This window comes from Calonectris borealis, chromosome 8 (assembly GCF_964195595.1).
Source record: "Calonectris borealis chromosome 8, bCalBor7.hap1.2, whole genome shotgun sequence".
Classification (NCBI taxonomy): domain Eukaryota; kingdom Metazoa; phylum Chordata; class Aves; order Procellariiformes; family Procellariidae; genus Calonectris; species Calonectris borealis.
In genome coordinates, this window is record NC_134319.1 from 31,938,039 (window position 1) to 31,964,199 (window position 26,161).

The 26,161-nt window shown below is 38.8% G+C and overlaps 1 protein-coding gene across 9 annotated transcripts in view; it reads right to left on the bottom strand.

Moving 5' to 3' along the window:
- Window positions 1–26,161, bottom strand: part of CEP350 (centrosomal protein 350) — a 78,274-nt gene that overhangs the window by 37,576 nt on the left and 14,537 nt on the right. For 4 of the 9 annotated variants that reach the window (XR_012674564.1, XM_075156837.1, XM_075156835.1 and 1 more), the window contains exons 5-21: window positions 25,495–25,627; window positions 22,642–23,258; window positions 21,999–22,109; window positions 18,112–18,225; window positions 14,925–15,068; window positions 13,445–14,100; window positions 12,649–12,770; window positions 10,173–11,236; window positions 8,688–8,841; window positions 7,347–7,510; window positions 6,201–6,390; window positions 4,417–4,637; window positions 4,135–4,298; window positions 3,431–3,589; window positions 3,102–3,233; window positions 736–872; window positions 244–363 (exon numbers count right to left, since the gene is read on the bottom strand). Coding sequence is in view for 8 of the 9 variants with exons in the window: in XM_075156837.1 (XP_075012938.1) it covers window positions 244–363; window positions 736–872; window positions 3,102–3,233; window positions 3,431–3,589; window positions 4,135–4,298; window positions 4,417–4,637; window positions 6,201–6,390; window positions 7,347–7,510; window positions 8,688–8,841; window positions 10,173–11,236; window positions 12,649–12,770; window positions 13,445–14,100; window positions 14,925–15,068; window positions 18,112–18,225; window positions 21,999–22,109; window positions 22,642–23,258; window positions 25,495–25,627 (4,402 nt within the window). In the remaining variant the exon portion in view is untranslated. The remainder of the gene's footprint in view (window positions 1–243; window positions 364–735; window positions 873–3,101; window positions 3,234–3,430; window positions 3,590–4,134; window positions 4,299–4,416; window positions 4,638–6,200; window positions 6,391–7,346; window positions 7,511–8,687; window positions 8,842–10,172; window positions 11,237–12,648; window positions 12,771–13,444; window positions 14,101–14,924; window positions 15,069–18,111; window positions 18,226–21,998; window positions 22,110–22,641; window positions 23,259–25,494; window positions 25,628–26,161) is intronic. The other 5 variants (XM_075156840.1, XM_075156839.1, XM_075156841.1 and 2 more) reach the window with 5 other exon arrangements.

Here is a 26,161-nt window from a genome sequence, read left to right on the forward strand (position 1 = left end):
AACTCAATTACTCTTAAGTTAGGAAAGAGAAAAGCGTCCAATTAGAAGAAATACAGCAAATTAAAAACTGAAAATATTAACACACAATATACTACTAAACTGCGGACCGGTTAACCTGTTGAAGGTTTAATACTGACTTTCCCTCTTTTTAAAAAACATATTGAAGAAAATATCTTGATACTCCTTTGTATTTTAGTTCTTACTTATAGCAAAAACCCCCTGTGTAATCTAAACTCTTCTTACCTCAGATCATGAACCTTTGATCTTGAAGACTCTGAATAACTATCAAACATCGGTGAGTATGTCTGTTTTGAGTCACCTGTCTCCTCTTTACCTTGTGATATGGCACCAGACTCACATTTCCTGAGAAAAGGAGTGTTTGGGGTAAATCTGCATTGTCTTAAACCAAAGAGTAATACAGTTTTCACAAGCTTTCATCAGTTTACTAGAAGTAGTAACAGCTAAAATTTTTGAAAAGATCACTTAAAGTTCAGACTAGTTAAATCATCCCACAAAATATTTAGAGCATGTTTTTCTACTCTTTTATATAGACTTCACAGAACCAGTTAATGTCACCTTTGGCATGCACTACTAAGGGCATAAAGATGGAATCTAAATTCTTCTTCTTAGATGTTCACTCATTATGACATCTTAAAATTTTCTTCATGAATAGGTGAAGCAAAACCTAACAAATCTTACTTCCCCCTTCCTAAGATGTGAAACATTAGGCAAAACCTGTTTGTATCAGTTCGGGCCCTCAGTTGTTTCAGGAACTCCGAATGGTGCTGCCGCTGGTGGTCAAACAAGGTGGTGACCGGAGCAGCTGGAGCGCTGACAGTATCCGAGATTTGTGTTCGTGCTAACTCTGTCATCTGAGTACAGTAAAAAACAAAGGAATACAATGCGCTTATCAGCATCAAAATGTTTTTGAAAGAGAAAATAGTCATTCTCGCAGGCAATTTACTCATTTATTGAACAAATGTGTAAGACATGGTTTTGAGATGGTTTGTAATGACGTACGTGTCAATTTTGGCTGTAGGAGATGCATATTGCTCTGTAAATACATATTCTTTAATTGATGCAGAGTGGAATTATTGGTATGAAACTACAGACATGCAAAATACTACTTATCATATCATTCTAATCAATTTAGCCAAACTCTGAGCAGTAGAATGATCCCCACATAATAAAACATTCCAGACTTACCATTACAATTAATTTAAAAAACCAAAACAACAAATGCCAGAAACAATGTTTTCTTTTTCATTTGAAAGTGCATCTTGTCCAAAGAGCAAGAAATATTATTTCCATTCTAAAGGAAGTAACAGGTTTAAGTTCCAATATCATGCAAACTGCCAGGTCTAAAATTAGCAGCCTTAAATCAATAAATAGCCATAAATTTATCCTTTTTAACGTATGGCACTCACTGCGTACCTGACTAGAAATAAGAACTTCTTCAGAAATCGCAGCAGAGAACACTAATTTTTAGACGCTTTAGAATTTAATATTTTTCTTCTTGTTCAAAGGCCCGCCTCATGCAGAGCGGAGAACTCCAGTTGGTTTCGAAGGTAGGAATAAACTGTATTTCAGTAACTTCCAATACACATACTGAGTTTCTCCATTAATTCTTCCATTAATGTATACATTAATTTTAATGCATAAAATTTTATAAAAACAAATGAATGATTTTTTTTTAATTGGATTGTCTATATACATCACCCACTCTTTTATCCTTCATTAGTATGACAGTCAATTCTAAGCAAACTTGTATAGTAGCATGCTATATTATCTCTTTTGCATAAGATAAACTTCTAATCTAAAGCAATGCAGAAAATTAACTCCATTCCTTTATACATAAGAAATACAGTGTACATCCAAAAATATTCCCAGCACATTGGTGACCAGCATTTCCAGTTAAAACAAATGGTTGTTCAACTGAATATCAGGAGTCACTTGTGAACGCGGATGGAAAAACTACTCTGCTAGCCCATCATCGCTGACCAGGTCATCCCCATCAACCTCTCCACTAGCACCTCTTACTCTCGGACTTCAAACTTAAAGCAAGACAAGAGATTAAAACCCTACACCAAATAAAAGCTGACTGTTTCTTCTACCTTGTTTCTTAATTGGTTTCCACCCAACTTTGGCTCTATAAACTACAAATGTTTCTTTGTCTTTATCCAAGGCTTCACTACCTGCTATCAACAACCACTGCATGTAACTCTGATGCCTGAGCTTTTCTGCTCCTTTAACCTAACTCATTCTTGACTATTCAAAAGTGATTTAAACTTCACATATTTGGAAAGCCCAGAACAAGTACATCAGTATTATTCTGCAGTCCCATTACCTATCATAAAAACAGCCTTGCTGAGCACCAGCATATGCATAAGCTGTGAAGAAACAGTTATGTTCATACCCATCAGCCTTCTGCAGTCCATCCCATAACCCTAATCCACAGTCACTGCGATTGCTAAACTATGAAGAAGCAAAAGCATCTTTTGGTTACTGTGTTCCTTACCGATGTGTGAAGCAGCTGCTACATGTTGGGAACAAGAAGTATAAAAACTGATAAACTCATATATAAACCTGAAAACTAACAAATATTCTGTATGCCACAAGAACAACGAAGAGAGACTCAAAAAAAGAAAACTTCAAACTCTGTCCCAAGTTAAGAGCTCTGCTGAAGATCCTCCCCCCTCCTTTATTTTTTTTATTTGGTGGTCTCCTACCTTCAAAAGTAAGGAAAATTGCAATCTCCCTGCTTTTCTAATTTAATTTACATATGAAACAGATACAGGATTGCAACTCTTACAAATTAAAGATGATGTGTTCACTATCATCAATCTCTCCTGGAAGAACAAACTTCTTAACAGTTCGTTAACTGGAAGATCATAAGAATAGTCAAGGGGATTTAAGGCTGCTGACTGACTTCTAAGTAAGGATGCCAGAAAAGCTCCTTTAAAGTCCTATCATTTATCACATTATGAAGGTGAAGAAGTTGCACTGAGAACGACACTGAATAGAGAACAACCTAGAGGCAAAAAAGTATTCAAAATAATACTGCATTTAGAATAGCTTTTTCCTTTCACTCAGGACCTCACCTCACGGATCTGTTGAGCTGCGTCTGCAGTGAGAAGCGCAGTTTCCGTCTGTTTGGCTGCAGCCTTGCATGGGGTCTCTTGTACAGCCTCCTGCCGTGACTGGACCAGATGCTGCAGTGACTCTGCACGGACCTATGCAGAAAACACAGCCAGTTCAGCTCTTTAAAATTTTCTACCTATAATAACTACAGTTTTATTTCTCAAAATCTGGGGGAAAAAAGTTTGAAATTGGCCCCTAAGAGCTTTTTCCAGCTATATTATTCCCCTTCACCACTTCCATATGTTCACAGCTTCAAATTAAGAATACTTGTAGGCACGGATTTACTTACAGCATTTTGCCTCTTACATACTCCACATTTTTTGAAGGGCAGCATTACCTGAGCTGCCTTCTGCCTTGCCTCGTCCAGCTGTCTCTGACTTTCTAAAGCTTCTTGTTCGGCCTTGATTTTCAAAAGAGCTAAGTCCCGTTCATGGCGCTGCTGCTGGGCCTACAGATCAGGAAAACAAGTTTTAATCACGCAAGTTAAGTGTAAAAACCTTTTTTGCCTTAGCCACAGCTGCAACTACCTCTGAAAGATCTAGATCTACTCTGCTGGTGGTGCCTCTTCTGCTAAACTAAAATTTTCAGCCTATTGACTGACTCTCTCCCTTTTTAAGTAGGCAGTAGACAATGCACATCCCCCATACTCTTCCACCACAGTGTAGAAAGAAAGGATTTAGGAGATCAATTAATTCAACAAACTAGAACAAGCAATCTTGTCAGCATAAGGAAATCTCAACCAAAAATATCCTTCACATGGAATAAGACAAATGATCCAGCCTGAACAACTACACTGCATGGCATTAGGACCCAACATCAAACCCAGTAAATAATCAAATTTTGCTTTTACTGAAGTACACAACCAAAGCAGTGATTCCAGCTAATGGTATATTATTATTATTGCTAACAAATGCATAACTCGCCCTAATTTGATTAATTTTCTTGCAAAATAAAAGAAAGGAAGGTTAAGACAAGGAAGTATTTTTCCATTACCTTTAGAATCTGAGCCAAAGAAACGCTCTCCTGCTGGGCAAGTGATATGCCTCGTACTCGTTCCACATCGGAAAGCTGTCGCACAGACTCCTCAATAGCACTAAGGTAGTTCAATTCTGCTGATAAACGATGCTGAAGACCAGCAGGGGAAAAGCGCATACATCCTGCAGGACAAGACCTACTAGTCAACCTCCATAGACTTAGTGCCTCACATCAAAAAATAGAGGGGAAAAAAAAAAAAACCTGCTCTGGGATTAGTATGGTTTTAACAAAACAACTCACCGCTCGCTGAGGCTGCTCCTGCAACAGACCTACTAGTTCCCAGACTCAAGTCGGGGAAGGCTACGTTAGACTTCAGCCCTGATGTTGTACTTCCAGAAAAGCCAGCAGGTGACTTGACTCTTTCTGCTGTATTGCCTATAGAATCAAACTGCAACATTTTTTGGGAACTGGGAGACGGTGAAGAAGTCGGTGTCTTCTGGGGTCTTCCCTTGTCTGAGAAACTGACAGTGAAACGAAAAAAGAAAGGAGTCAATATTCTCCTAAGTCCAGCCATTTGATAAGACAATAAAGCTATAACCTAGTTCTTCCATTTACATACACCAAACGGATCCACGCAAAAGGCAGTCTTTTATGGTTTGCACAGGCCCAGTCTGCCTTTAGAAAATGGCCTCATGAGACAGGTTTTGCACCTATATCCCAGTTCAGGGTTAAGTTTCTAGAGCACCCTGTTTTCCCCCCAAGTGTTAAACCTAGTTAGTACACACACTACACAAAAAAAAATTAACATAGTATCTGCACGTTCTAGATGGCCAGACAAGTAGTTTCAATGCCTCCCGTTAGGAACCTGACACGGGAAAGTCAGGACGCACTCACCTGCATGTGCATTTACACATCTGTTTTGAGAGTCTGAGTGAAGAACTTTGTTTTACTCACAGGAAATTAGGGCAATACTTTGATATCAGAATACGATGAACAGTATTTTTAAAAAGTAAACAGGTTACTATCAGCATATGGATGCAACTGAATGTGATGAGCCACTGCCCTGAGTCTTGATCTCTTTCATCAAAATGCAACGAAATGCTTGAAGGTCAAAACTTGACTAAAACAGTTAGTAAAATACTACAGTAACATTTCTTAAGAGAAAATTAAAGACATCTCTTTTTTTAAACATACAGAAAGTGATGCAGACACTTCTTAAATTTACTATTGCAATTTTATTAAGCCAAAAAGGATTAAGAGTGGCTGCTTAAATCCCTTAGGAAGACATTCTGCTTTACTTGGCACATCTTCGGTGGTCACAGGACCTTTCAAACCCAATACTGGATATCAGTGAAAGTCACCAATATAAGTCAGTACCCTCAGAGCCATTCTATACCCAGACAGAATGAGTGAAAGACCATTCATATTATTTGTTGCTTTTCAGAACAAAGTACAGTGAAAACTAAGCTGAGTGTATTTCATAACTATCTTCATTGCACAATTAGCAGAAAATAAACTGCATTCATAGGTAGACATACAGAGGATGCAACAGGAAAAATAATTTTTCTCTTCCTCTATGCTCTTTTCTAAGCTGCAGTTCATCTCTCAAAAAGCATCAACTCACAGAGCTGGACAGGCTTATGAGTATTAGCTGTACAAAAGTCTAGCCAAAAATGTCTGTGGATCCTACTGAAAAGAGCAAGATGACCGCACAGGTTGACTAGCCTTTTTTTTTTCCTCTCCACTTCTTACAGACCATTTGTAGAAATCGAAAATGAAAATTGTATTTAAATGCTTAAGGTACTGAACCTGACAGGATACCTATATTGGCCAGTAATCCTTAACAAAGGGGTCATTTGGGGAGGAAACACTGTTTTGTATTTTCTCTTGCTACAGCCATCTACTTTAGGCTTTCATATTTAAAATACAGGGGAAAAGCATTTTCTGCATGCCCATCTTACTAACATTTGATCATTTCTGTTACTTTCCTTTTGCATATCCAAAGACATAGCCATTCTGATAGCATGCCATAACACTACCAAGCTTAGTTATATTTGCATACAGTCTTATAATGTTCATGTTACCTCATCAGGGAGTGTCCAGACAAGTTTTCCAGTGTGCTGTCTGTATCTGGGTTCTGCTCATGATCTTTATTAGAAATTCTGCTACTTGATAAGGATTTCTTTGCCTGTTGGGATCCCCACTCTAATTCAGATAGCATTTTATCTTCTTCCACAGGGAAATGGTGAGAACTTCCATTGAAAGAGTCCAACCCTAAGAAGCAACAACATTGCCAAAAGTTTATGTTTGGTATTCTACATAGGAATATCTTACCATCAAGAGCCCCCCAAAAAATAATTGAGAACTTATTTCCCCAGTTAAAGATGCCTTTGAGTTAGAAGTCTATAAATCCAACAAGTAAGAAATGTAAATTTGGCAGCTTCCTACAGGAGATGAAATTCTCTTCTGTATATTGTGTCCACTGCCAACAAAACTGTCACTCAGCTTTCATTTCAGCACACTATCGGTTTAAATAAAGAAAATACACATTTGACTCTTTGATACTGATAATTACAATAAACCCTAGCTTTCTTTGGGTAAGCTAGAGAATTTTGAAAAAATAGGAAGAGAGATTATTTGGAATGCCCAATCCTTTTCTTCTCATCCTTTTACTGGCTTTAAACCTAGCTTTTTCTTATGTTATCCATTGCTTATATAGCAAGAGTGTACCAAATCTCAAGCTCCTTCATATTTTTGTAATGTACAAGTTACTGTAGGAAGAAGTATATTTATTAATTTGTGCACTTACAAAAACTGTCTGTGATGCAAACATGAAGCATATAGGAAAACTTGTTGTTGCCTTCATAAATGTGGCCATAGCTCTGATTTCTCAGCAGCCTATTGGAATTTCCTCAGTACAGAATCCGAGGATAGTTCCCACACAATATTAAAATTAAGTAATTTGTTAGAAGGCTGGTTTAGGAAAGGAAAAATTTTCAATGCTCTTAACAACCTCTTGCTTATTTAATTTTAGATGACTGCATTTTAAGGTCAGAGAATAATCAGAATCAAAAAGAATTTAGGAAGGAATCACTGGAGGAATAAATAAATCATCCTATCAGTATTAATTACAGTTTCCAGATATGTGGAAAGACTGCAATTTTCATAACAAGAAAACCCTAAAACCTCCTTCAAAAGAAAAATACCCTACAGTCAAGTACTACACTTACGTTCCTTTTTCCCTCTCTTTTTAGAGGAAGCAGATGAGCGAGAAGATGCTGCAGACCGTGGTCCAGATGAATGCTGAGAAGCAAGCTCTACAGATCGAGGTTCATGGGGAGACTTCCTACTCGGAATTTCTTCCTGAATGCTTGAATTACTGCTGCCAGCAACGCTAAAAAGGAGCACATTGACAGTGATTAACTAAGGACTTCCAACTCCCACATTACATTGTGCACAAGAAAACCACCACACTTTAAATTAGAGACAGATGGCTAAAGCTGTACTAATTAGCCCATCTTGAAAAGCATTGATTTTGAGATTAAAAACTATGACAGCTAAGACACAGTTTGACATGATACTGAACATAGTGAAACATACTTCCAATAATATGAAACAGTAAAAGATGGATAACAACCATCCTTTCCAATGCTAACTCTTAAGAGGTATTTGACTACAGACTTGAACAACACAAGAATGACTCCAAGTATGACTGCATTTTAGATATCTCTGGGCATGCAGATATCATCAATTGACAGAAATATGAGCAATTTTCAATAAAGAATTACAAAAGATTTGCAAAAAAGAGGGTAATGCATCATATACTAAATAATACCAAGAGAAGACCTGTCAAGAAGTTTAATCAGAAAGAAACCATTTTTTGCAGCCAACATTTTCAGCATGCAAAGTGCCTTTTAACCTTCCTTTCTTCTGAGGTAAAGTATCACCAGTACTTGTGGCCTTCCCCAAGGTGCCCAACAGATGTAAATATATCTCATTACAAAAAAAGGGGTCTTAGGAAATTCAAGAAGCCACACGAATTCAGTAGTAACATGGAGAGTCTAGGATTTACAATCTTCAAATTTTAGTCTGAACAAAAGGTTTTAAAAGTTCTTACAGACAATTTATGTATCCATTACTAAGCATTACCAAACTCTTACTTGAAAGCAATTATAGGCTTTTTACAAAATTTTGAAGTACTGAAGGTATTTTAACACTTTCAAATATCTTTTCTTTTTTCTAAATTACAAAGACTAACCTATTGAGCATTATAGCAGCTATACAAATTGGAGAATTAATTTTCACCTGACTACAAAGGGTAAGAACCTTGCCTAAAGCTACCTGCGAGACTAAAGAACAACAAAAATTAGACAAAAAACAATCTTTAAGTCTTAACCATGCTGGTTGCTACATTAACTACAAGGTCCTAAGGAAATACCTCCTCACTTTGACTAGTATTACAATACAGCATAACAGAAAAGATATCCAGCATATTATGAAACAAATTTTGCATTAACTATTTTCTGTCGAATTCTGCATTTTGATTTTTACAACAAGTCTAACACAGTTACCTCAGGTCTCGTGCAATCTTTTTGTCTGTTAAAGTGCCACTTCCCTGCGATGAGGCAAAATCATCTTCGTAAGAAACCACGCTCTCTGGAGGGCTCATGGCAGGCAGCAAAGGGCGCAGGAGGGCAGACCCTCCATTCGACCTTTCATCAAACACTAAAGTGTGGACAAAGGAGGGAAAAGACAAAAAGGATACCAAACACAAATGTGCATCAAACAGGTAATAAAGCTGCAGGAATTAAAATGCTCCCAACCACAAGTTACAAAGACTTCCTTTCAAACACAAAACCATCAGGAAAACAACAGTATAGCCATCCCATGGCAATTTTAACACAACATAACAGCACAGTCTTCCTCTTTTTGTAAATTATTGAATACTCTTACTTCATTAACACACTCCAGCTAGAACATTCTTGAAGAGCACAGTGCTTGAGAGTAAAGCCATCTGCAGAAAATTTAAATGCAATCATCTTTAAGGGAAATAAAATGAAGGAAAAAAGAATCAAGAAAAACCACAGGATAAAAATCAACTTCTCAGAAAATGTTCCTCCTCAAAATGAGGAACTCAAGGCAAGAGAAACAGTACTCAAAATGAAGAATAAATTTGTACAAAAAAAGAAAATCAAATGAAGCATCCTGCATGACACACTTGTAAAGCATGCCCTAAGACACTTGAAATGGGCTCGTTTCAGCAAGAGATTTTCCCTACTGATATACCAAAACCTTACCTTCTCAAAATCCAATATTGTTACCAGAGTTTTAGTTGTCGCACTACTTTAAGACATTATTGAATAACTCATATGAGCAAAGATGGAAAAGGAAAGTCCACATCATTCACCCACTGAAGTTACATGTTTCTAATAATATAGTAAAGCTATATTATTCTTGCATAGCAAGAACTCAGGATATATGCAAGCACTCATGTTTATGCCATGAAGTAAGCGCTGCATAAAGCATGCATTTATCTTTCTGCCTTAACTGAAACAGGAATGATGTGTTATTACAGATGATCTGGAGCGCATATATAGTAGGAGGATGCACATTCCAATCCAGAGGGTCTGTTCTCCATGGTGGAGAGAACCATTTCCAAACGCACTCTGCGCAATTTAGATTTAGTATGCAATTTTGGATACAATAAATGTAAACCTTACATTCACAATTCTGTAACTATGGGTGTCCTTAATACACGTAAGCCAGCATATGTATTAGTTACTGATTTAGAAATACAGAGCAATCTAATAGAAAAATAACCTTCTTCCAGTCCAAAAGTGTGGGGGTTTTTTCTTCTTTTTTTCCTTAGACAAGGTGGCAAAAGAAGGGGGGAAAAATAATTTTTCATCCAAAAGTAAAGTGAGAAAGCCTTACACAGATTCATGTTTGAGACATCTAAAAGCACATTCCTTACCTGTGAACTATAAAGTATAAGGAGTAGTAAGACTGGGAAAATAGTAATTCACAAGAGCTTCAAGAAATTTTTCCATTTTTACCTTTTCCATGAAGCTGATAACTTTTCGCAAAGATGTTGATGACACTGTGGGGACTTCCCTTCGCCAGTTCCTCCCATGGCCCCTTGCTGTGTGCGCCACTTGTCTGAGTGAAAAGTGGCAAATACTTCTCAGCTTCTTTCTGAAACTCTTTTATGGGCTCAAAAGCATTTCTCTCCCGAATGCAGAAATCCTTCTCTTTTAACGTCTCCAGCATCTTCAGTGGCAACTGTTTGTGTTGGCCTCCTTCCTCTTCAGAGAGGCCTCCGTCACTTAGGAGAGGCCCTTCGCTGATGGAGTCGATGCTGGACTCGTGAGGAACTACAGTTTTGTTTGGAGCATAAGCCTGATTTTCACGCCCCGGGGAGTCGGTCTGTCTCTTAGATAAATGTCCTAGTATCCCCTCGTGCCTGTTAGCAGCGGGGGACCTCATTCCAAGGCTGACTGCAGCAGTATGAGGCCTGATCGTCTCGGGGAGCTTTTTAAATTCACTAAGGTTGCCTACCCCAGGAAGGCTGTCATCAAAGGCTGTATGAGACACACAGGTACCCAACATCTTTTGAATTCTGGCTGAAAAAGCATCTTCATTGTCCTCTCTTACAGGAGGACTCACAGCCTTTGCCCACCGCCCATCATCCTGGTTTTCTTGCAAAAATTCACGGTCTGAGTTCCACATGGTACCATAATTGATACCAGCCCCAGCCAACTTTTTGGCTTCACTTTCAATCCTGCTAGAAAGGGAAGCAGCTGTAGCTTTCAAAGCTTCAATCCGATCTAATTTGCTCTTATATTGGTTTGCAGTAGGTTTTACTAAGAGATTTTGCTGTGCAGCCGGTGAATTCAGGTATGGCTGAGGCATCAAGGTCAGCGATCCCACAGGTGCAGCATGGCTCCTCCTGCCTGCCAACATTGCGTCACACTCCTTTGACAAAAGGTCCATCTGCTCCAGACTCCAGTGTTGGGAGCAAGGGCCTCCACTTGAGCCCACGAGAGCTTGCGGGTGAGAGAGCTGGACTCTTGGGCTCAACCTGTCTGGCTGTACCCATGGAGGCTCCATCAAATCGCTCCTGAAATGAAAAGTCAAGTTGATGACTTATGCAAGTACTGTTATTTTACATGAAAGTATCATTGCCACAAATTTATTTTTTAGGAAGAAATACTTTTTGCTGGAGTCAAAGGGGCAGGGAATGGGACAGTAAACAGTTACAGAATGCTTTAAAAAAAAAAAAAACAAAACAAAACAAAACAAAAAAAAATCCCACCCAAACACAGCACCTTCCAAATTTGAAATGCCTTTTATGGTGTACTGTGTGTTTTAGAGTTCATAGAATCATAGAATCATTAAGGTTGGAAAAGACCTCTAAGATCATCGAGTCCAACCGTCAACCCAACACCACCATGCCCACTAAACCATGTCCCTAAGCGCCTCATCTACACGTCTTTTAAATACTTCCAGGGATGGTGACTCCACCACTTCCCTGGGCAGCCTGTTCCAAGGCCTGACCACTCTTTCAGTAAAGAAATTTCTCCTAACATCCAATCTAAACCTCCCTTGGCGCAACTTGAGGCCATTTCCTCTTGTCCTATCGCTTGTTACTTGGGAGAAGAGACCAACCCCCACCTCGCTACAGCCTCCTTTCAGGTAGTTGTAGGGAGTGATGAGGTCTCCCCTCAGCCTCCTCTTCTCCAGACTAAACAGTCCCAGTTCCCTCAGCCGCTCCTCATAAGACCTGTTCTCCAAGTTCTAACAAGCTGAGTGTTTTTGTCATCACCAGTAAGTCTTTTCCAAAAGTTTCCTGACTTCAAAAGGGAGGAAACTTTTTTTTTTCTCCTTGGAATTTCTTAGCCCCAGCCTTCCCCTTCCAGTTGAACCCAGCCCATGTTTCACTGGAGCTGTTACTTAGGGTAGGCATGAAGAGCACTTAGAGAAAAGGAGGACTGGAAATACAAGGATGTTTAAAGTTCTGTAAGACATCTTTTTTATTTCCAGATAGCTCTTGTTTGCATGACAGGAGCTCTGTAAAGACCTTCTTTCGCTAATATCACTTACACATATTCTGAATACTAGGAAACCTGGAAAGTCCCTCACAAAAAAATGCTTGCTATGAGGCTCTCCAAATAACTTATTGAGCCCTTTAAGTTTCATCTCTCCCCTACTATTAGTACTTACATTTTTTCCTTACAATCTTACACTAACAATATATTTACTAGCATATGGTTTAGCAGCCTATTCTATATACAGTACCACATAGCATTCCTAGTGCTTCCTTAAACTTTTCCAGAAAGGAAACAGGTCTTTGCGAAAATTTTCATACACCTTCCGGCATCAGCTTCCTCTTTACTGCAAGGAAACGTTACAATTGCCATAAAGACAATTACTCTCGCTAGAACATGAACTTAAGAGCCCAGTCTATTTTCACCTCTCAGAGATGAAATCTAGAGTATTTTCCTCTCTCTCAAAGGGCCCACAGTGGCTCACCTCAGTAGCGGCTGCTGCGGTTCTGAAAGCGACATGTCACTGCTTGAAGATGCACTAGGAGGACGCTCTTGAGCCTTGTTTTCTTTGTCGGATTCTCCAGATGGTTGATAACCAGGTCTGGGCTAGAAATGAAGATAACCAGAAAAAGGCATTTTCAAAAGCCTGCAGGAGTTTAGAAGCTCGTCTCATTAAAATTGAAAAGGCTTACATTCCTCAGTGTAGTATCACATCTTTCCTACCACACAAAGACTTAAAAACACAAGACATTTATGTTTTTGTCTCAGCAGAATGTACTAGGAAAAAAAGCTTTGCTCACATACTGAACTAGTTCAGCCGAACTCATCAAATTGATATTAGTCTTTTACCATATATTAATCTTCTTTCATATTCAGTTTCTGATTAGCAAACTTATTTAACTCACTGCTGAAGAAGTTTGTCCACTGACTGGAAGCAACTTCAGACAAAGCTCTTCAATTCATGGTTCGACTGATGTTTACAGTTTTCTTAAGAGCCACCCTTTATAGCTGCTGTTAGCTAATATCCAAAATTCTGCTTCTATTTATAACAGAAAGATGATTTCCATTCACCTTTCTAGGAGGCTTTGCTGTGCCGAAAAGCAGCCGCTAGCAAGGAGGCTCCAGGCCAAAACCACTACGTTTAAGCAAAAGCTACAGAGTTTTCTCTGTATCCTTTTTCCTAACTGATAACCAGACCAGGACAAGTCACGACCTTCCTGAACACATGACCTCCTATTCCTGCAAACAACTGCAACACATCGTTAGTGAATCAGCTATACCTGTGTTTCCTGCACCGTAGGCAGCTGAGGTGGCTCTTCTAAAAAAGTACGTTCCAGCAATAGTTTAGAATAGGTCTCCTGTAACCGTTTGGCTGCTGAAGGCTCAGGAGGAGGCACATTCTTCACTTTAGTAAAAGCCTCCTTCTGCTTTCTGTAGAGCTCTTGGAGCCTTTTGTTCTTCTGTTCTGTTGCCTCTTTTTGTGCTTTCTTCTCTTCATTCTGCTTCTTCTTCCTCTCCTCTTGCTGCCTGATGATGTACTGACGAACCTCATCTGTATCATAGTGACGTTTCTTCGAGATCACCTGAGGTTCCTCACTGGCAGCTATCTTGTCCGGTTTCCTTTTGGTTGGACTGTGGCTCCTGGCATTTTGAGTAGGCAAAACAGTTTTCTGATTCTGCTTTTCCACATCTTTCTCTTGCTTGGTACTCATGGAATCCAACTGCAAGTCATCGAGAATTCCACGTATCTCCACGGGCAGGAAGTCCTTATTTACAGAGGCATGATCTTCTTGGTTATCATCTGGAAGAGCAGCTTCCAGTTTCTTCAGATTATTCTCAGACCGTACTTTACTTCTTGACCTTTCAGAACTTCTTGAAGAGGTTTTACGGGTAACATCCAGTCTAGAATCTGAACCTGTCCTTCCGACACAGCCTGCTAAAGAGTAAGACTTGTCAAATATGTCAGGTAAAAATCAAATTTAGGAAATTATATGCCATCACTGAAACAGCTACAAAGTGAGGATGAGGGAGGAGTGCAGATCTCACTGTAAACATGGTTTTGTTTCATTCAGTATCATAGTCCGAATACAGCAGCCTTTGCTTAGACAGAGCTCAAACCCTTTATACTCTTACCAGTCTCACCACCTCACAGACATAAGCAGCACAGAAACTACCACCATCCCTTACTTGCCCTGTCTGAGATTCTGGATAAATTCTGAAAAGGGCTGGTGGAGGAATCAATGAAGACTTATGATGCACATGGATGATGTTATATAGTATCTGGAAGAACCACAGTTTCTGTAAAACAGGGATGCCCAACCGTAACTTTCGTATTATATGCAGCACATCTGGAAAATTCATCTGGCCTGTGGACCACTGCTAGCCATTCCTTTCCCCACTAGCTTCAAGAGGCAAAGACAGGTTGCAGGTGGTCCATTTTTAAGGTTGCAACCTATTTCCCATCTTTTCCAGAGCTCCCGAGCACCTTTGCAGCCGTACCGCCCTTCAAGTCACATGCGCAGGGCAGGCTTCCCATGACACCAAGAAAAGTTCATAATCCACCCAGGAAGAGAGGTTATGCATCCCAACCATGGATGTGAGCAAAATGCTCCCCCCTTGAATCCCAGGTTAAAAATAGGAGTTATTTTAATAATAAACTGATTACTTTCTATCTCAGAAGTCTGCTTTATTCTGCAGACATAGTGTTATACAACAAATTAAGTAAAATGAAAAAAGTCCAGTGATAAAAGTACAACTTACCAGACTTGGCAGCTCTCTCTCGTCCTGTTCTGTCACTAGATACAGCTCTTCTGTCCTGTTCTATTCTGGGAGCTGGACCCAGTATCTTTTTTACTAGCTTTTGTCCCTCCCGCCAGGAGGATGCACTTATTACATAGTTTCCACCTGCACAATAAGTAATAAATAAAAGTCAAGCACTAGATGGATTTTCCAACGTATCAAAAAGAAGTGTTTATTGCAACCATTAATCATTTCTATACGATCTAGTTCTGCGTAAGTGGTACGGATGCAGGTACACAGAACAGTCATAACAGTGATGTACCATGAAGACACCCAACAGCTGACTCACTCAACTACCAGTGCTTCATGCCTACACATAACACAATGTAAAAATCCAAAACATACTGTAGCACATTAAAGCCCTACAAAAATTGATTTAAAAAAGAAAAAGGGTTATGCAGGTCTAAAACGTATAAGCAAACGTTACTGGGAAGAGGGGAAATATTTGTAGAGGACTGAGAAGAAGCTGTTCATTTCCACTTAAATAAGGAATATACGAAAAAAAGATAAAAGGATCTAAAATGTTGTAATAATAAGAACAAAAATAAAGGTGGGAGATAAAACACAATTCGCCTGCATGTTAAATGAATATTAGATGATATTCCAGGGAAAACAAACACTTTAGAGATTTTTACAGATAATTAATTGTAGATAGGTGTCTTGTGAGGAGGTTAAAAAATACCGAGTAGCAGTTGTTCTACGCCAATGCTAACTCTCTGTCCTCTAGCTGCGACTTCTGAAAATAGTTAAGATAAACCTTATTAGTTGATACTTAATTCAAGAACACACTGCCTTGTGGGTGACAGAAACCCAATCAAAATGTTATTAGTATTATTTTATCATCCTACATGTAATTAAATTATAAAAACTGGGTACGGTGGCATCTTTATCTAATACTGGTTAGATTAAATGCTAGGTTTATTCAACCCACCTTTCATCCCACTAACTTCCAATATTATTAATTGTTTTTTTTAAATAATGACCTTAAAGAGCTTTGGAGAAAAGCATCATCTAAAAAAGAAAAGTATTAATAACCTAATTCAGACCATTTAGCAGTATGTTATTGCTAGAAAAGTACCTAACTTGAATACATAATTTGCAGTTGATTTCTAACCATCCAATTTCAGGTTCTACCTCTGTCAGCACTGCCTAAACAAACCCAGATGCTGCAGCATGGAAACAATGCAGCCAAACAAAAAGGATTGTACTCTGGGCCCAACAGGACTTTGAAAACATGGAACCAAAGCAACTTCAAGTGAAATCCAGGACAGTAGACCAACAGTGTTTTGGCAATCCCAGTCCTCAGTTCCCACCCCCCTTTTCTTTTCTTTTTGTTATTTTAAACCAAAAGGAGGAAACCTGTTCAGTCAGAAGCTTGTAGCCCACTATTCATTCATTTACTAACAGTACTCCTTGCTTGCATTATAAATTATCCAAATATTTTATAAATCTGTCACTTGAAACATGTCATTACAAGCCTCTCTGAAACAGACGTATCAGCCAAAGGGGTTCTCTTGCTGAACTCACTGTTCTCAATTACTTCTGTGTGCGTTTAAAAAGGCAGTGTAAAGTCTCATCTTCCATTTCAAGTCAGCTGTTTGAACTAAAACATGCTAACAGTGTGGAACATGAGCTGCAGCTATTTATAGCCGAGGCTATGTTAAGCAGTTTCTTATTGCTATGACTGCAGAAGGACGGTCCATCATGGATATGCCACTCAGATCTGGTTCTTATCTTCCAGGGATTTCAGGCCATCATTCTCCACACATTTAATCCACTGCGGAGAATAATCATTGCCATTAAAACTTGCAGCAATCTATGTGCTCCTCCCTCAACTAGAACAAATATCTAAGTTCTCTAAGTATGAATTGATCAGCATAGGAAAGAGCAAATCCCATACTTATCACTTTTAAGTATTAGTTTTCATTACCACAAAATATTCACATGCAGCTTCATGATTTACAGCATGCAGAAGTGCACACTCTCTAAAAAACCCTTTGTAATAATTTTTGAAAGCAGGTTTTTTTCTTCAACAAAATATTTACCGATTATGGGTCACTGTACGTAAGGAGAAATATAAAACCTTAAAAGGTGCAAGAGATGCCTAACCTCACATGTACTTAAAAGAAAAAAAAAATTGCTCTGTAGTGTGATTGCAGTCATAACTACTTAGTCTGTATGAAAATTAAAACCAAATACGAAGCAGATGTGGAAGTCTTCCTAATTCTTTTGCTACACACAGTATCAAAGATTAACGTTACTGGAAAACTAAGAAGCACTGACAGAATTCCATATGTAGTTAATTTCATTTCCTACTATAAGGCACTTCCCTACAGTAACCTGCTCACATCATCTTCTCTAAATACTTTAATTTAAGAGACAGTGGAAATGTCAAACAACAGTAGAAAAAAAAATTCTTAATTGGCAAAAGAAATAAACATTCCTTTATAAACATCAAGATTTGCCAGACTTGTCAGGGAACGTGTTTTTACATTCTTTGACTAACTGAAAAAGCCAGGAATGGGTCAAGCCAGAACTGAAGGTGCAGAACAGCAACAACTCGACACAAGACGTAGAAGAACAACAGCTAAAGAGCCAGAAGGACATCCTGTTCTCTGCTTCCCCGTTGAGAAATCATAGAAGAGAACAGCTTTCACAGCAGCCCCTCCTCGCAGAGGAGGGCAACTCGGCGAGTCCCACTGGCACTGATTTTAATATCATCTCCATTCCTCCTCTCAGCATTATTCACTGAGCTGTAGGTCAGGCACTAACCAGCTTCAACACAAGCAAAACAGAAGCAGGATCCAGAACAGAGCTATTGCTACTTTTTGTCTGTTGGCCTGACAGATACCTAAGGATACCCGCTCCCTCCCAAGACACTCTTCAGCAGTTTCCATAAGGTGCACACAGCAAGTGGAAGGGCAGAAAATTAAAATAAACTAAAAAAAGCATGCGCAGCCAACCAACCAATAACTAAAACATACACATCCCCAATGCAGCATACAGTCTACAAACACACTACAACAGCATTGTTGCACATCTGAGAAGACTTTGAAAGCAGTATGCTTTAATTTTTCTTTATTTCTTGAGACAAAACTCATCTCTGAAGGACATGCGACAGTCTTCCCTCTACAGTAGAGCTAGTCACCTTGTCTGGACTCTGGACTTGACAACCGTGTTAGTTTTTGCACTTTCCGCACTGGTCTGGTTGCTTTTTTCTCTTTGTTTCTCTCACTAGGTTTTCCTTTCACTGTTGAATCCTCTAAAAACAAACAAAAGCTGTTAAGTGATATCCCACAGGAAAGAATAAGCTTGCTTCAACATTTATGAAAAACCAGAACTCAGAGAAACACAGTAAAATTCACTGACTCTCCCAGATTATATATTGAGTTCAATTACTCCCAGTCTAGCATTTTAAAATCCTCATAGCATGCAGATTTTGAATCAAATGCTGTTTACCTACGTACTGGAACGCAGTGAAGCCACAGCAACGCCATAATAGATCTTTATAAAGTTCATTTTCAATTTTAAGAGAAATGTTGACAGTTTGACAGGAACAATCATTGATTCTCTTCTACTATAGATATTACATTTTACAGTATTAATGTTCCACAAGAACACGTAGTTCTTTCACTCCTGAAACACACGGGCTGCTGCTTCCACATTAACGCATGACAGCACATTCACTTGTTGCGTCCATGCTAGAGCACAAAAGACAGGATACCTGTGCGCTCTACTTTCTGCAAAACTTGTCGCAGAATTCACCCAGTGATGCAGAACTATTCTGTATCACTTAAGCCCTCATTTACAACACAATTAGGTTTTAGGCTTTAGAGATGCCAGGAACACTTACTGAAGATAAAGTCATATTTTACCATGTTTTCACACTAGGGCAAAGAACAAAAAGATCTGGCTCAATCACCACCCCACTGAGTGGACTTCCCAGCTGCCTAAGGCACAAAGCAGAGCCAAGCATTGCTCAAGGACAGGCAAGCTCTATACTCAGTCTCAGCAGCCTACACTGGAAATTTTCAAAGATTTGTTAAAGCACTGTAGTTTATATGCCTTGAAGGCGCTGTTTTCTTAATCCCAAAAAGTGAACTGTAGTTAAGGAACTCCATGGGCACTATTACCGTTGTTTTTTGTTCCTCTTCTACAAAGAATGTGATCAGACAGCCTAAAACAACCAGGATGCAACCCCCTCCATGGACAGATATGAAGCTTTTTTTAGATGCCAAAACTAACTTTCACAGCCCCTAATTTCAGCTGAATCCACTCTCTGATGGATGCCCCTAGAAAGTATCCAAGGCAGAACAACAGGTCATATTAAAGGTTGTGGGAGTGGAATTTAAGAGTCTTTCCCTCCCTTAATATCCTTTCCTTACAATTCTCCTCAGTCTTTGAGGCTGACAACAAGCGCAGGGAAGACTGAATCAATGCATCAGGTACCAGAGGCCTTAGTGTACCAGCGGCCTCAGTGACTGCATTTGCAGAAATCTAGCTTGCCTCCTCACTTCTTTCAGTGACAACCAGTTCCTTCCTGATCCCAGGAAACTGCAGGCTGCTTCCCACTCACTCTATTCACATTACAGCAATTTTGTTCTAGTACAGCAAATTCTGAACATCTTTAAGACAGAATTACTGGAAGCTTGGGGTCCGTACGATATCCTTTACCCTAATTGCTAAATGAAGATAAAGACATTCTGTATGGTCTATGCTTACATGTAAAAATCTTGTTGCAGTAAAGAACAATGCTTCTGTAGATATTAGGGATCTTATAGCTTATTTTAGCACTAGAGAACACGAAACAGTTTCAATACAACTGACTGTACACACCCAAAACTCCACACGCTGCAACTTTAATACAGAATTAACACATGGATAGATAATCTGACAACCTAAAAATACATTTACAGTATATATTATGTGCAGCACCTGCATTTGATTACTTGCAATCAGCTATTCAATATAATCTTTTCAGGTCAGAAAGGAGACATGTTCCACGACAGCTGTTCTACACAGAGCATGAGGACAGGCGTATGGATGAATACACACACAGCTCCTTCCTTTGGTAGGCACAAGTCCACTGAACACATGATCCAAATGCCTTTTTAATTGGACCTCTTCAACGAAACTTTTCAAAAATTTGGATTTCTATAGAGACCTCATGAATCATTCATACTATGCTTGTCAAAACTAAAAAACATGCTTGAGATGAAGTGTCTTCAGAGATTTGGCATTAAATGCATGGACTGATGCTGAAGAGTATTTGCAAAACAATTTTATTGAAAAGAAGATGCTGTCCTTTCTGAACTTTTTTTTTGAGTGATTCCAGAAAAATTTCTCAGTGCTTCGTCAAGCTGTACAAGTAAAAGAATCTAATAATTTCCATACCAGCCACTATATTATCAAGATACAAAGAGGTTTACAATCTCATCACATTTCCTCCAGCCTTAAATATGTTTTGATCAATGAGAAAAATTATTTTTAATACGTAACAAGCAAGCTCTTAAGGTGCAAAACTAGAGGTTCTCAGGGGATTTTATTTTCCATTCCTTTCCTTTTTATTCCTCTGATCTCTTCCCCCTCCCCCAACTCAGTCAAAAGCAATTCAACCTTACAGCGCTCCACTGTAACCAGCCTAGCAAATCAAAAAGCACATTTGGGCATCCTACCCTAGATCACCCAGAGAAAAGAGCTGCCAATGGTACTACAGTTTTCCAGAGTGAAAAATTAATAAAGACTGGGTCTTGGAGACGTACATTTGAAAACATAAAGCATGTATTACTGTTTTGGTCTTTTAGCAGCGTAACTGTCAAGCAAATATACAGCATTTGTTTATCATCTTTGCTCACAGTTTTAAGCATCAGAAAATGAGCTCATCACCTAAAAAAGATCTTTTTTCCTGTGTTGCCATTTTGCAACAACGATATTTAATGTTTTTCAAACGACCATTAAGCAAAGAGGAATGAATAACAGTTTTATAAGCTTTTAGCATTCAACATTCCCTGCTACACCTTCACGTCGAATAAACCCCAAAGGTAACATTCCGTTAATTTACCACTGCAAAGTTACACAGTCTCCCCTCCCATATCCTATCCAAGCTGAAGGTAAGAGAGTTGTAGAGGAAATAAAATCTAGATTATTTAAAAGGTTTCTTAAATTTTCTTCTGGTCTACCTGTTGTCCCCCTCCTCAGGGAATCCAGAGAAGACCTCTAAAAAAGTCCGTATGTACAACTCTCTGGGACACAAATTTCTCCAAGAACTTCAAGACTTGGATAATTCCCATATAAAGCAATGAAGTTCTACAAGTTCAGAGATATTAAACCAACCTAATGCCATATAATCTCACCACCACACATAGCTGAAGGCATCTCTCTTTGCTGGAGGCTACCTACTCCATTCTAAATAAGTATTCCCAGAAACTTTCCACAGCAGATGCCTCCCATCTCCCCTTTAGCTACCTATACGTTCCAACTAAACCACTAACAATTCCCACAGCAGCTTCAGGACCGACAATTTGTTAAGACCGTATTGAAGGAAGTAGAATTCAGGCTTCAACATACTGTATATGGTGCACATATCACTTTAACGGTGTTAAAAATGGCAAAAAAAAAATCTAAATTGTTCCCATGAGATAATATAGGTTTCATCAAAACAAAAAGTGGTTTGGTTTTGTCCTTTTAAACAGGAAATTGCATTCGTTCATGCAAACATGTTTAAAGAAGTTACAAAATTAAATGAAAATTGTTCTTACAAAGACTTTTTTTTTCCCTGTTTCAAAGAAAAGCCATCATTTGATTCTTTTCAGTATTGGTTTTCTATTAGAAGTATTTTAATAAGAGAATGGGGAGATGGGTTTTTTAGTTGTTTCAGTGTTCAACAAGTCACTCCTGCTGTGGAGAGAGGTACAATACATTTAACACTCCCTGCTTCAATTTTTTTTTTCCATGACTTTGTAGACTTGTACAAAACATATTTCTCTGCCTCTTAGAGAAGGTTGTGTGGCTTAATCAATTCAGTTTGTGTCTCACCTGTTAACTGGAGTGCTATATCTCTATACAGCTCCCGACTAATGTGAAATTCTGCCTCATGCCAGATCTTTCCATCTGGAGTGCGAATCTTTGTTTCAGCAGGATTGAAACCTGAAAGTAAACAATTTAAGAGTTTAAAATAACTGCGTAAAATGTAAATAAAGCTTCTTCAGGGTGGAAGGGGTGGGAAGCTGCCAAGAAAGAAAGGAACTACTTGAATTTCTAATGATAAATTAGAAGAAAGCAATATACCAGTCTAACTACTTCCTCACAGTTGAAAAACAGCAGACTGGGTGAAGAAAAGATTATTAAAAATGTGAAAGGCTTTCTCAATCAATACAACGTTACTAAGCTCTGGGACCATAAAAAAACATATTGAAATAAACACTAATACAGCAAGCTTCGTTTTTATAGTAATTTGTAAGAAAAGACAGGAAGAATTTCAAAAGAATCCACGCTTCTACAAATTGGCAAGAATTTCTATTCTTTCTTGTCCATCTCTGTGATCAAACCACGCTATCCACTCCCGTATTGCCCAAACACAGCTATGAGTCATGTCCATGCTTTGACATGTTGCTCAATGAATTGAACTCTGCTCCTTCACCACGTACAACCAACAGGGAGGGATTCTGCACCTCCGTACCTCTGTATGATGGAGCAGCAGGTGCAGCTGCCACTTTCCTGACTTTGGGAGTCACCGCATTCTCCACGTTTGTGATCACGACAGGTTGCTCAGCATATCCCGAGTGCTGCCCTCTGCCACCCAGCTCTTCCGAATGCTCCCACTGCTTTCGAATCCGCTCCTTCAGCTTCTCCAACTTAGCATCATGCTGCCGCCGTTTCAAGATTTCCAGCCTATGAGCACTACAAGTACTCGTGGCAGAAGGTGAAGACACTTTCAGTTCACTGTCCTGGGATGTGTTACTCTGAGGAGTTTTAGTGCTACTCTCATCTCCTCTGGAGCCACTAGTTTTTTCCTCTTCCAGTCTTGGAGGTGTTGCAACCTTAAGAAATGCCTCATTATTCTGCAAGGCATCAATTGCTGGTCGGTCATTCAAATACCTAACAACAGTCTCATCTGCAGCAGAAGAACACGGGCTTTCAAAATCTCTGCTGTGTAGATCCCGCTCATCTCGGTCATGTATCATTCGGCCTGTTATTTCAGTCTTCCCTTCTGTTTCACTGAAGTCCAAACTAGAGGGCAGTTGCTTGGCCTCAAGTTGGCTTGAACTGTGGTAAGACAGAGAACTATATGTATCCCTGAAGTATAAAAGGAAAGAAAAAACTCACCATCAGAAACAACTGTAGGACCTTTCAACCCAGCAATCAGCATGTTCATTAACTAAAAGAATGACTTCCTATACCTTGTCTCCACTTTAAAGGCAAGTTCTTTTAAAGTTTGATCACCACACATTTAATAGTGCAAGTCTGACGAAACTGAAAGAGGTTTCTGTTCAAAATTTCATTTTCTGCACTCTCTGTCTGAACAGGACTATATATAAAGTTGAAGAGCTGAAATTAGGGCATGTAGGAAATCAGCAAGCAGTAATGTCACCCTTCAATTTAAAAAAGCTTCAAATAAAAACCAAGTGTAAAACTTAAGAGAAGCATAATTAATATATGTTCTCCAAAACAAAGCAATGCACACATGCTCCTCGACAGCACATTCATTAGCTGAGAAAACAAATAAATTGCACCAAAACACCCTGCCCTGTATTTGAACATTAAGAAGGCAAGCCCCTGACAAGAACTTCAGAGTGAACTGGCTGTATTGCAACAAATGTAAAGCTTACTGAGAGCTTAGAAATTCAACAAACTAAGGATCTCTTAGCATTTTTTCACAGAAAAAGAGACTCTATATTTGAATAGACTCATAGTACGTATGTTGTTAGGACAAAAATGTATTTAATATTTTGACCGATGAGGGGCTGAAGATGTGAAAATCTGGCACCTAAGCTAGCTGGCTTGCTTCTTCAGCAACTATGTTTAAAGGATTCATTTAAGCCAGGTCATAACATTCCACTTGTGAAATTGTCTACCTTTCTTTCTCCAGTAGCACACTCCTGTTATAGTGTAGTAATCATTACCAATTAACATAAAACTTCAGTGGTTTAATTGCACAGAATTTCACCAAAAGTGTATATAAATATACACACACACAGATTGTTCTACCCATTATTCCGGTTTTGTTTTCCTATGCACACTTTAAGCATTGATTACAGGCTGTTCTCAGAGAAGGAGTAATGTGTTAACATAGCAGCTCTGATGTTAATCCCCAGATTAATCCCTCCAATGCCACACAGTCTTCTTACTGTAAGAAAGCTATTCTTTTCAATTGGATACAGTGGCATGAGTCTAGCTGCTCTCATTTTCTTCTTTTCCCTGAAGTCTGTTAAGTTTACTACATGTTTTTAAAACAAAGAACTGATGTATGTAAGTTATTCCAGATAGGGTAGACAACAGAACTGTTCAATTAACAAAACTGACCCAAGATTACACAACTGATCCAAATCAGCCTCCCATGCAACAAGGAAGGAGAACCTCACAGCTGACACAAGAAGTGGAAAAGGAGACCAGAACTTAGATGTCAGGATAACAATTTTTAACAGAGATGTAGTGGAATTAAAAAAATACCATTGTCCCAACTCCATTCTAATCAGTCAACAGCAATTTGACTTCACTGAGAGAACATTTAGAAAAAAATGCCAAGTGTGTTTTAGAATCCAATAAAAACTTATTACCAACCCAACCAAGCTATTCATCGGGGATGCCTGTGCAAAGAACACACGCTGCTTATAAAACACAAGGCATTGAAGAAGTTATGGTAAGTCTTCTAGGCTCTGATATTACAGCAAGTTATAATTAGTTTATTTCTGCTGCAGGTTCTCTTTCTTTTTGAAAGCTTTTGAGGCATCTTATATTCACTACAGTACTTAACATAGGCTAGGAAAAACAGGCTTTCTGTATTTTCCTTCATTCCTCACACCCCACCACGTTCTGTGGCCTGCAATACTCTGTGCCACTTTTTCTCCTTGATACAGCTGTCCTTATTTGGGTTTCTCACACAGACAAAAACTGAATGCATCTTTAGTACTAGATGGTTTTGCTCTACACTGTGTTATGGTAATACATTTGGGAACATGTGCTGAAGAACTAATGAAACAAAGCTGGAAAAGCATGAGGAAATACTCTTTTTGTCCTTATTACTGAAACTAAATACCTATCAAACCTATCAGGCCACAGAGGCCACAGCCACAGCAACTTGATGATCCGGCCCCATTTCAACACGTTTGACTTTAAACTCATATTCATTGAACAAAAAATAAATTTGTAACATTTTTTAAAAAGGAAGACACTTTTGTCCAACATCACATGCTGCTCATGTGGGTGGATGAGGAAGCAAATCAATTTTTGAGTTGTCATCAAAAACATCACTATTAGCCTAATTCTGATCTTAGCATATTTTTGCTTAATAGTCAACTGTCCTAGCACTAACCTGTATGAAGCCAATGGTTCACGAAATTCCACACGACTGCTTTTTTTCACATTGCTTTCAAGAGTGGTCGCTCGAAGAGGGCTGCGTGAGGACTTCTCCTTGCTTGATTTATTTTGGCTGGAGGACCGGGAAGCTGAAGCAGAAACCAAAGAATCCTCTATGTACCTATCTCTCCAGAAAGAGAAAGCTCTTGGGGCTGAACAATTAAGAACACAGTTTTTCTTGGGTTCGAGCAGCACTCCAAAATAGCATTTAAGTACTCCCTCTCTTTTTCAACAAGCTGATTTCAACAACTGGGATCAAGGTGGTAAGTGCTTGAATCTAAGATCATATTTAAAGAGAAATAATAATGCTTAAACATTAATTATAAGTACCTAAATCTGTGAAAGTTGACTGTGTTGCCACTAGAGGTCGATCTGCCTGCTCTTCTCCAGTGGCACACTACCAGTGGCTCTAAATAGTTAGTATTTAAAACAAGGGCTTATTTCTTATAAGCAAACGCCTCCTTAAATGAAATAAAGGAAGCACGAGATTTAGCATTCTATCAGGATGTAACAGTTGACAAACATTAAAAAACATAAACATCTAGTCCAGTGTAAACTTAGGCATATACAATTGTTATCCAAAATCCCCACAAAAACATGGTATCAGAATGGGATAAGCGCTG